Source organism: Vipera berus (genome assembly GCF_964194415.1).
Source record: "Vipera berus genome assembly, chromosome: 1".
Classification (NCBI taxonomy): domain Eukaryota; kingdom Metazoa; phylum Chordata; class Lepidosauria; order Squamata; family Viperidae; genus Vipera; species Vipera berus.
Window position 1 is genome coordinate 323,596,088 of NC_138202.1, and position 12,069 is coordinate 323,608,156.

The 12,069-nt window shown below is 38.1% G+C and overlaps 1 protein-coding gene across 1 annotated transcript in view; it reads left to right on the plus strand.

Moving 5' to 3' along the window:
• Window positions 1–10,443, plus strand: part of FOXN2 (forkhead box N2) — a 50,948-nt gene extending 40,505 nt beyond the window's left edge. The window contains exons 5-6 of the mRNA XM_081313751.1: window positions 425–493; window positions 2,780–10,443. Coding sequence (XP_081169877.1) covers window positions 425–493; window positions 2,780–3,306 — 596 coding nt within the window. The 3' untranslated portion in view covers window positions 3,307–10,443. The remainder of the gene's footprint in view (window positions 1–424; window positions 494–2,779) is intronic.
• The last annotated feature ends 1,626 nt before the right edge of the window (window positions 10,444–12,069 follow it).

Genomic DNA, 12,069 nt, shown 5'->3' on the forward strand with positions numbered 1-12,069 from the left:
ACGTGGCAAGTTTGATTCCCACGCCTTAGATCGCTCTGTGAGAATAACATCCTGCAATGAGAAGAAGTCTGGTGGCAATTAAAAAAGCAATCAACAGATGAAAACTGCCTCACCTTGATACGAAATCAGCCTTTGCAGTGAAAAAGCATAAGAAAAGAAACCAGAACTGCCATTTAAAATGTTCTGTATAGAGGTTTCTCATTTGAAAGCAGACTTAATTGCTGAGATTTGGGTTATATTAATCATTTTCTGATAAATATTACTAATCAAAGCTCTAAGAGTCTTGTTTTTTGGGTAATTGTTTCCAATCTAAATTGCTAGGAACGAATTCTGACAGGTTATTCTGTGATAATCATACTGTTCCAGGTCAAACGTAATTGAGGTTAATTGATGTGGGGTGCTTTTTTCTTTTTCTGGTTTTCAGATTCAGATATTGATGCTGCTACTGCCATGATGCTCTTGAATACTTCCATTGAACAAGACATTTTAGATTGTAAGTACAATAAATCTGTTTTCTTTTCAAAGAATATTGGGTTTTTTATGTATTTTAACTACATTTTTAAAAGTTTGTCTGAGCTTAATTGACAGTTTGATAGATGTTCATTTGGAATCTTTTCTTTTTTTAAAAAAAAACTTAATTGGCCTGGAGGAACGTTGTCCATCGGGTTGCGATGGGTTGGACACGGCTTCGCAACTAACAACAACGTGAAATAAATAATGGAAATCTGATTGCTTAGTAGAAAGTCTCACTGGGAATACTGTTTCCAAGTTTTAGAGTTGCCATGGGCCTGGAAAAGTTGTTAAAAGATATAAAATCTCCCCCAAGTTGTCTTTTGACTCCTGGTGATTTTATAGACGTATCCACAAAGCTTTCTTGGCAACTACACAGAGTTTTATTCCAAAAATACCTTGTCATGTTTTTTCAACTTTTCAGATTACTTGGAGCTCTAGCAATTTCACCCATGTGTGATCCTGACCTTGAAATCAACCAAAATCATTTGAAAAAGGGCAACTAAAACAATTCTGGGATTGTTTAAAGGAAACAGGATGGAACTTATGTAGCATTTTCTGAACAAAGGGGATGGAGAAAGATTTAAAGCAACTTTTGCTACACCAGTTACAGCTTTAAAATGTTACTATTTTTTCCTGGTAGGGAAGAAGTGTTTTCTTCCCACTTCTTTTGTTCTTTCCTAACCCAGAACTTGGGATCATCTGCCGAAAGTAATAGGTAGGAGTTTCCTGGAAACTGAAAGCCCTTCTCACATAGTTTTATTAATTTATGGAATTAGCGGCCACAGTACAAAGTCCACTACCTTTGATAATTTCAGAGGGGTGTTAGAAACATTCATGGAAAACTGTTCTGTTAACAGCATGCTTGTGGAGGTAGTAGGCCTCCAAATTTCAATTGAAGGCAATATTGGCATAGATAGCTATTGCCCTCATTGTCAGTTTCCCCAAGGCATCTGGTTGCTCTCTGGGAATTGGGATGCTGGATTAGATGCCTCTGATGCAGGTGTGAGGATTATGTGGCCTATGGGATTATTTCATGTACCCTTTAGTTTTACAGGTAGTCCTCAACTTTCCATTTTTTTAAACAATGGTTCAAAGATACAACGGCTTTGGAAAAAAGTGCCTTATGATCTGATTGTTGCACTACCCTGTGATTGTGTGAATGCAATTCAGATGCTTGGCAACTGGCTCACGTTTACAAATGGTTGCACTTTCCTATGGCCATGTGATCACAATTTTCAACCTTTTGCCAATTTCTGGCAAAAGGTACCCATTGGGAAAGCTGGATTTGCTTAATGACCACCATAAAAATTGTCATAAAGTCAGGTCTAACTTGACTTATGACCGTAATGACTTAATGACAGAAATTCCAGTTCTAGTTGTGGTTATAAGTTGAGGATTACCTATATTTTAGAACATCTGTCAGATTCATTCAAACCTCCAATAAAGTTTTATTTCCATGCAATTGATTGGAAGAGTGATATGTTTGTGTTGTGTGTGAATAACATTTCAAAAGGAAGGGATTGAGATCCTTACCAACTTAAAATTAAAGCTTTGGTTTCAATCAGAAATTACCCTCAAAATATTGTCCCTCATAAGATGTTACTAGCAAGAGAAAGATGGTTGCCCAGCTCTTTGTTAGTTAGATCTACTGGGTCTGTTTTTAAAGATTGCATGCATGTCCAGTAAGTCACTCGCTTCCAGACTGAGCAGAATTATTAATACCATGATTAGGTTCAATTTTCAAATAAAGCGGTAGTGGAACTTGTGAAAATTCATTGAACACTGAAGAAGAGGATGTGGGAGTTGGGATGGTAAAATATTGAGTCAGTGCCCTGGAAACCAGAAAGAAATGAGCAGAAAGTGAAAGGGGGGAAAGAAGGGGTTGTGTGTGATGAAAGGAGAGAGGGAGATGAATCAAATAACATAGCAACGTATTCCCTACCTGATGCAGTCCATAAATTGAACTTCAATTTCCACAAACCTTCAGGCGGCAGAACTATTACACACGCTGTCTAGGGAAGTAGAAGTCCAACACCCTTAGAGAATACTTTGTTGATTTACATAATGAAAAATATTCCAGAAGTGAATGATCTCAAATTTCAGCTAAGATATAAAAACAGGGAAACGGTTATATAATACAAGGATTTCATTCATATTCTTGAGCTGGGTTTTAATTGCATCATTTCCTGATACTTTAAATGTGGACACATGATTACTGGATTCATTGTCTCCCTTGAGTTTTCAGAAGATTCTTGTTTTTTCTTAGGTGAAAAATCACCATCCCTCAAGCTCTCCAAGAAAAGGAAATATGGTAGCACATTCCATAACCACACCCAGGAAGAGGGTGATCCAGCAGTCCCCAGCATTGACCCCAAGGAGGACCACAATTATAGTGCCAGCAGTGTGGCTGCACAGCGTTGCGCATCACTCTCTAGTATGTCTTCCCTGTCCTCTGTTGATGATGTATACAAATTTGTCTCGGAGGCCACCCGGACAGGGAGTGACGGCAGTGAAGGATTTCAGAGTGAGGTGGACACAGATGACAACGAAGATGATGATGATTCTCTGGCAGACAGTGGTTATACCTCACAGCCATGTGTCAGCATCACAGATGAGGCCCAGCCTCATCAGAAGGTCCTGGAGGAACTCTGCCAAGAAATTGATGATGAACTCAAAGAGGCTGCTGGGTCTCTTCTTCATCTTGCTGGGATCAGCACTTGTCTGGGCTCACTATTAAGTACTGCAAAGAGCCATACCCAGAAGAGGAGGAAAAAAAATGACAACACAGCGTGAAGATAATTGATCTATCTATATCTATATCTATATATACATGTTTTATTTTTTAGGCTGGCAATATTCCTCCTTTTACCCTTTGCAAGGGAGATCAAAGCCATAAAAGGACTTTTTGTTTCTTCTTAATTTTTGCAGCTTATAATTTTGCCATTTATAAAATTACGTTATTTTTAATTATAAGAGCAATTAATTTGTGCATTGAAGGGCCGACCGAAATTGTGTGAAATGGATGAGGAAGTCTCAATAATTGTAAGGAAACAGAATATTCATTATTATCATTGGAATGGTTGATTCACGTGGATACCATTGGCTGGGTCATTTTGTGCTAAAGGTGTGTGGCATGTAGGTTCCAACAGATAATTGGAATGAATGGTCCTACACACAAGGGATTCTTTAAAAAGTGTGTATATTGTGGAGAAGAGAACTGCTTGCCATTTCCCAATATGCCTCTTCAGTTTCTAGGCCTACCAGTTTTTTGTATGTTGTACTTTAGAATAAGACGCTAGATGCAAAGGGTTTGATCACACCAAGGAAAAGATCTCTGTCTCTAGTGCTGAGGATTAGATATTGAGTGAATGAAATATATTTCATTTATGCAAAATAGGCCTAAATTATATAATTCTTAGCCCTCAGAATGGGGTGATAAAAATTAAGCAAACAATACATACAAATATCTAATTCCCAGTTAGTGCTCAGTATGCTTGAATCTGGTAGCCCTGAAGGTGTAGAGGTCCCTCTGAAATTGGGACTAAGCAGGTAATGTCGCCATTTCTCACGGCTTATGGGGTCCACAGTGTTTCCATTTTTTTTTGGTGATATAGAATGCAGATCAAGACATGTTGTTATTGCCTTCAGCTTTAGCTTCCATTGTTAACTGATTTCCTCAATTTACAAGCCAAGGGTCTGTGATTACATGAATGGTATAAAGCTGCCATGATAATCAGTTGCAGGTTGACTGGTATTTGCAATTATAAAATTGATGGGTAGAGGAGAGATACAACACGTGAATCTTCCTATTTTTGAGAGTGGAATCTTGAATGGGTAATCTAGAAGTTTCTTCCTATTTTTAACACGAGGTAAGGAGCTGGTTCTTTCTCTTGTGTTTGTGTTAATTGTAATTAATATATATTGGATCAATGATGTATACATCTGTTTGCAAATCTGAGGCCCTTCTTTCTGTCTTGATATCTAAATTAAGTGCAAAAGAGTGACTGCTCAATTGCAAATGACCATTGCACAGAGAACTTGAATTTTGTTTAGGTTAAGGTAGTTGATACTTCTTGTTAATAAGCTAAGAGTTGTTGGGGGGGCTCTAGCGCATCACTTTGCAGACCATAATGGAATTATATTCCATACGCAACAGAAATAAGTGCATTGAAAAGTCATTGTTGGCTGAACAATTCTAGAATAATTTTCTCCCTGATTCTTTATGAATAAAGCTTTTAAAAATTATAATGGGATGATCATGAGAGATTCTTCTTGTTTTTTGCAGCAGTATAGTTCAGCTGTGTATCACCTGAGTGAGAACAAGGGCTTTCCATGGCACTTTCTAACAGACTACTTCCCCTACCCTGCAGTTTTCAGTTTTGCTTTGATTTAACCCAGCATTCCTAGAAACAACAGAGGAAGCTTAGAGATACATATTATCCACTCCTGGCAGCCTCCATTTTTCTTGGAGATGGGATGGATTTTGTTTATGTTTTATATCTGTTATTTCAGCAATAATATAATCTCCCTTGTTAAATTCTGAGATAAGTCCAGATGCAGCGTGACAGTTGCATGGAACATAATATTTGTAATGCATGGACCATGTAGTATGATAATTACCTGTTTCTGTGGACTGTACTGGGAAATTCAAATTCTGGATGTGTGTCCAGATGTCATTTGTGTATCCCCAGCTGCCTAAAATTGTGGACTTGTGCCTCTCCTAGGCATTTATTCAAAAACAGTTGTGCATCTTTTCAATTCTGGGGGCCATAAGAGAGAACATAGGGCTACTAACATTGCTGTTTTGATTGGATGCTAATACACAGTTGGAATAGGGCAGTTATTTGCCTATATGGGATAGTTAGTCTGAAGTGCAGGGCCAAACTGTATTATCCAGACATCTTTTTTGTTGTTACCATCAGCCATATTGATGGGTTTGGAGTCATATGGCAAGCACCCCTGGTTGGAACAAACAGCTAGGCAAAGCACTGGAAACAATGAGTTTAACTCAGAAAAACAGGAATCTCCAAGTTGGCACAGCTGTCTTTGGCTACAGTCTATTAATGCAGTTCGATTACTTTTCAGCGGTCACTTGCAGAAGAAAGGTTTGCATGCTTCAGGCTGGGGCTGTTGTGTCCTGTGAATGTCTTGAATGTTGCATAATGATCAGAGCATTACTTGTTCGGAAAGCAGCTTGACAAATGGCGTTTCATCTGCACATTTTCCATCCTTTGAGAATGAAGGGAAGAGAGTCCATTAGCGGCCCTTTGAGCAAATCTGCCTGTTACCTCTCTGTATTTTGCATTCTTGTGAGTTGTACATTACATTTCTACTGATGACGTAGAGCTGCTTTGGCTTCTAAGTGACAAAAGTGACAAAGATGTAAATGTCTGGGACTTAACTTCACTGCCTTTTCTTGCATACTGTCTCTTTCTATCTGCTAAAAACTCTTGTCACTGTAATTTTTGTTCAATGTTCTGTAGGAGTTCAATGCCTTAGCCAGATTCCAGTGATCCTAACTGGACTGATTATAAGAGCTCCAGAACTAAAAGGAGTGACCCCTCCCCCCTTGAGGTTTATTGTAAGCTTGTGTATAGTTTTAGATTCAAAGGCAAAATGGTCCTTCAGAGCTTATAGGGGCAATCGCATAGCACCTATCTACAATCTCTTAAATAACATTTATCATTTCCTGAGATTTCCCAGCAACTGGCGGGTATTTTGAATTAGGAAAAAAAAAAGCAGAGAGATGTAGTGTTCACACCCCATATGCTCCGATGACCTTTTTTGCCTTAGAATGCAAAGCACCACACAGCCCTACTTTGTTGAATGCTGCTACTGTTACAACTTCCCTGAATTTGGCAACATCCAGCTGTAGTGTAACTGCAAGTCACAGAATTCCCAGGCATCATGAACAATGGAAATTTTGAGATTTGCAGTCCCAGCACACCCAGGACAGTGCTATTAGAATAATATCAGCAGAGATTCAGCTGGTGTAGGCCTTAAGTTTGTAAGAAATTATGTAGTTTTTAGTATTTCAGAATATTTTTTTGTTAAAATGATAGCAACCTATAAGTGAGTCAACCTTGTAAATCACATTGTTATTTTATAGACAGAAACAAAAATCTAATGCATGGATGTTTGCACGCTCACCTGTTTGTAGACAACTTTCTTTGATGTCAAGTTTAAACACAAATGGTGCTTATTCTGTATATTGCCTGCTTCAGCTCTTCAATCCAGAAATTCTCATGGATTGGTGAAAAACTGCCTGCTTGCCAGAATCACTTTTGAAATAACCTGCTGATTAGGTTTTGCTAAGGAAGGAGTTATGTAAGGGTCTACTTCCAAGTCAGATAGATTTTGTATAACTTCCTGTTCTTTTCCATTTCATTAATATTGCAAGTTCCACCATAGCATAGTGATTGAGAATTGGAAAAGGACCTATGGATTAAAAATTGCTTTCAATGTATTGTTTTTCTTTGCTGTTAAATAATATTTGCCCTTCTTTGAATAGGGTCTTCCATTGTATGACTACTACAAAAAATAACTCACAGTGTTAGTAGGTCTTACTTTTTTGTAAGAGAGATCATCTGAAAGCCTAGAATGCCCTGCAAATATTCTAAGTCAGGGTTATTTAAGGCTCTTTGTATGCTTGAGAATTATGGTGTTTTCTGCCAAAAGGTTCCTACATTAAATAAAAAGCAGTCAATAAATAGAAATACTGTATAGTTGCTCAGTAATCAGGTTGCTAATGGGTAGAATTGATTCACAAAAATCCCACCCAATCATGGGAGTTGAAGACTTACAGAAATTCAGAGAAAGCAAAATTCTCATTTGACCTTTTGAATCGTTCTAGTCATATATCCTCCCTATGAAATGGAATTTTCTATATGGTAATGTGGCTAAGTGAAGAATGTTGTACTATATACATGATCAAAAGCACCTACAGCATGGGCATTTAATATAAAGTCACCACTCACAAATTTATAAGCAAGCCTGTATATTAAGTGCCAAGGCACATTTTAAGTCCTGTATGTTGTGCAGAGATGTCCCATTTAACACTTGTCCAAAATGTGTGTTTAATAACTTGCGTGATGTGAAAATTGTTTCCATAGCAATGCAGGTAATATGGTTATAAAGAAATGTGTTTCTTTGGGTCTTTTGAAAGTTGAGAAAAGTTCAGTTCAGTTCTCAGTACAAATTGGCCAGACTTTCATGCTTGAGGCTACTTTCCCTAAGAGCTCCTTTGCTCAGTTTTGTCGTCTTACATTTGACCTGTTAAAAGTCTGTTTGCAGTCTCTTTTCTTCAGACAAATGTTGATGTGTGCACAATTGTCTTTCGGTGTCCTACCATTAAGAAAAAAGTCTAGTGTCACCTCTGATAGAAAATGTATAGTGATCATTAACATTGGTAGCACTTTCCCTGTTGGTCTTCAAGTCCAAAGGCAGAGCAATAAAAGCATTTGGTGAGAACAGATGCTTCAAAAGTCCAGATTTAAAGAAGTACGATTGTAGATGCTTGCAATCTTAGTTACCTTATATAGCACGACTTTGGGAAATCCTCTGATTGTACAATTTCTGCCTATAAATGGGAAGTAATATATGTGCAGGTAGCAAATAGCATATTGGACAGAGGTTTAGAATTTTCCTCCTTATATGCTTGTTTACTATATGCATTGTGCTTTTTGAGTTACAAAAATATATCTTCTCCTCTCCCCTCCCCCCATTTTGAGGTGATCCTAAGCAGGGATTTACTCATGTACTTTCTCTAGAATGGGTAGAACATGTTGTAATATGTTAGATTTGATTCATCTCCAAATTCATTGTGAAAATTCTGTGAAGAAGGGAACTGCCATATCCAAGTTCTTGTGGATATGGGGAAAAGCTGCATTTTTTATTTTTTTTATTTATTTTTTGCCTTTACTAGCCGTATTCGCAAAATATATGTGTCTTCCTATGGCCAAAATCCACGCTGAACTTACTGTTCTAATTTTCAAAAAGAAATAAGTGTTTTCATATTTTCACAGGCAAGTCCTTATTTTATTTGCTGGTATGTCTAAAACAGCGGTCCCTAAACTTTGCGGCTTGGGGACTGAGCTAGTGGGAAAGGGAACTGGGCCATGTGCATGTTGGCCTGCCACTCACACAAGTGGAGCTGTGTGCACCGGCCTGCTACTTGTGCAGCCCAGTTGCAAATAGGCACAGCCCAGGAGTTTGGGACCCCTGGTCTAAAATACGTCCAGAGGGTGCTGTTACGTTTGATTGTTAAATTAGGCTTTTATTGTAATCATGCATCTCTCTACCCTCTAAAGTTTGCGTGCTCTAGTGCCATCCCAGCACAAATGGGAATGGCCAAGGTTCTGATCAGCAAGGTTAGCGATCTGTTATTGTGAAGTAGCTATGATGTAGATAGATCATGTATCCACACCCTATGTGGATGTTCAATACAGAACAGCAATAGAGTTTGTTTCATGAAAGGATAATTCTTGCACATAGAACACTAGTAGACTAGACTCCTTCCTGATGCATTAGCTTCTAAAAACAAGGAACCTATGTTGAGAATTTGGGATGACTACAGATATATTAATGGCTTTGTACATTTCAGAAGAAAGGGAAATAGGACGATTTAGCACCATTGCATGCATCTCAGGATGTGTTAAATTAGCTTTCTTCAACCAAGTATTGTCTGCATGTGGTGGTCCTACAAACTCCTACTAGTCTTTCTCAGCATAGCTATATCTCTTGGGAGGAAAAAAAAGGCTAGGGACAGTTGCAATGATTTAATAGTGCAGAACTGATACGTGTGACACGTACTTGCTGCACAGAGAACATCCCTAGGCCAGCCAATCTATGCCCTATTAACATATGGGATCATTTGCTCTTAGTCAGGCTGCATTGAGGCATTCTATAATGTTGCCTACTACCTTGTGAGGAAGTGTGTGCAGATTGTGGCCCTTGGCCAGTGATTGTATACATCATAGTCAGGAGAAGCAGATATGGACATGGTTTGTTTTAGATGCAAAGTGTAATCTTACCTTTATTTTTATTTTTTAAAAAAAAGGAAATTCCTTTCAGAAAATTAGTTTAGCTTCAGGGAAGAAAGAGGTGGTAATGGAATATTACCTGATGCTCTTCAACTCCTAAAAATTAGCATGGAGGGCTTTGCGGGAGACCCACCTGTTCTTGAGGTAGAAGCTGATGTCAGTATTGTGCAAATCTTTCTCCATTTCATATTCTGCAGCTCTAAATTATAGCTTCTTGAGAAGTGCAGGGAGCCTTACTTAGAAAAGCCCAACTTTGAATTGGAACAGTTTGCAGCTTCTTTATTTGGCTAAAGCAAATACGACAGTAAAAGCAAAGCACACCCTGCAATGCTAATGATGGGGTAGTCAAAATATTTATTGAAAAAGAGGAATAGAGTATTTTTTAAAATCTTGTACCTGCCATTTATTTGAAAAAGCACATTCTCCAGTTTAATTGCCAGTGCCAAGAAAAGATTTGTTTTTGGAAGTGTTATTTTTTTTCAGACTTAAAGTGTATAATTTAAAAGTATTACATTGCCATCTTGTAGTGATAGACCATTTACAATTGCCAATTCATTGTAACTATTATTTATTAAAAATGGAAATTGTAAGAATGCTTTCAGATCAAAGTAAGCAAAATTCTTTTTTTTTTTTAAAAAAAAATATTCATTAGCTGTTTCTCCTCACCACCTGCCCCTGCAACTTTTTGGATTTACTGAGACTAACTCTGCCAGTAGATTAACCCCTTTCTAACCTGAAATTCCTTGAGCCCCATTTAGTAGTTGACCTGGTTTAAAAATGTTTTTGTATGCTAACCTCTATTAATTAAAATGTTGATGGAGTTTATTTTTACCAAAGAGATGCAATTCATTATGATAAAGTATTTCAAAATAAACTTTGTTTTTTAACACTTTGGAGTCATTCTTTGCCTTTTGGCTAATACAGCAAAACTTTATTTTACACTTTCCATAGAAATGTAACACCAGTTTGGTGTAGTGATTTAAGGTACTAGGCTAGCAACCAGGAGACTGTGAACTCCTTGGGGGATCCAGCTGGGTGACCTTGGTCCAGTCATTCTTTCCTAAGAAAAAGGCAATGGCAAACAACTTCTGAAATCTTGCCAAGAAAATGGCAGGGGCTTTTCAAGGCAGTTGCCAGGAATCAACAGTGACTCAAAAGCACCAAAAACAAAAAACAACACCCCCCCCCAAAAAAAACACACCAAACCCTTCACCAAAAAAATTTGGGGTGGAGGAAGTGGACTGAACTTTCCAAGTTTTGCATATTAGCTACAGTGTGGCATCCATATGGGAGGTAATTCTTGGTTGCGTGCTTCTTGACCCTTCACTTTTCTCCGTCATTTGCTCTGTTCTTGCAATTACTAAAAAGCCACCATTCACCTGCATGCAGACACATTAAGCATTATGGTTCCAATTTCATTTATAGCTCGGTACTTGGCTGCTTAAGTCTTCTGGAAAGGCCTGACTGCAAAATGCAGGCCCGAATGCACCCACAGAACTTCAGACCCAGAAGAAGTGGACTGGCTGGATGGGGCTCTCGGTGCCAGAGGTGAAGTAAGGTCTACCTCCAAAATAAAACCTGGTGCCTCTTTTGGAGGAAAAAAAAAGACGCGGTCTTATTTTCGGGGAAACACAGTAGATGCCTTCAGTGTTATATTACATTTGTTGGCATGGTTAATTCAGCTGGCTGCTTCAAACTGCAATCACATGAAGCAGTGAGCAGTGATTAGAGTATTGATTTAGAACTGGGAAATAGCCCAATCATCCATCATGCAAAGTGATTTTGGGCCAGTAATTTACACTTAAGCTTATCCTATTGTACAAGTTTGCTGCTAAGATGAATTAGAATGGGTGGACTAAGATCTATATCCAGCACTTCAAATTTCTGAAGGAAAGATGAGATATAAATACATGTTTAAAGGCTGTGATATCTAAATGTAAAATTTCTGGTAATGAAGTGGCAATTCCATGCTCATAAGCTGATGCTTTCCTTTCCTTTGAGATCCTTATAAATAGAGACATTGGTGACCAATACTGCAACATCCACATGAAAGCAGATTGCTCAGCTGTTGAGCAACATGGAAAGCCAGCTAGTAACTTGTGATGGGCAGTAGAGAAATCCAGAGTTTAAGCAGCCTCCCCATTGCACGCTGTCAAATCCATAATTGAAAAAGTAGTTGGGAATTTGCAAACCAGTCCTCTCACTACTGGAGAAGGTTTAACATGAATTCCAATTACTTGACTACATAGACATTTTATGTAAACTTAAGTCATATAAACTAGCTTTTCAACATCAACTTGCTGCCAGTGTCTATTAATTTAAGTGAAGTGGCATTTTAGGAGAAGAGGGCTTCATGGATATGCTAAATAATATGGAAGCTTGTAGAAGAGCCTTGCTCAATTTGGTGCCTTGCAGTTTTGTTGGACTTTAACTCCCATAATTCAGCAGCATTTTTGTATAGGAAATAAAGGTTCATCTTATCTGGAAAATTCCAGATTGGAAAAGTGTTTTAGAA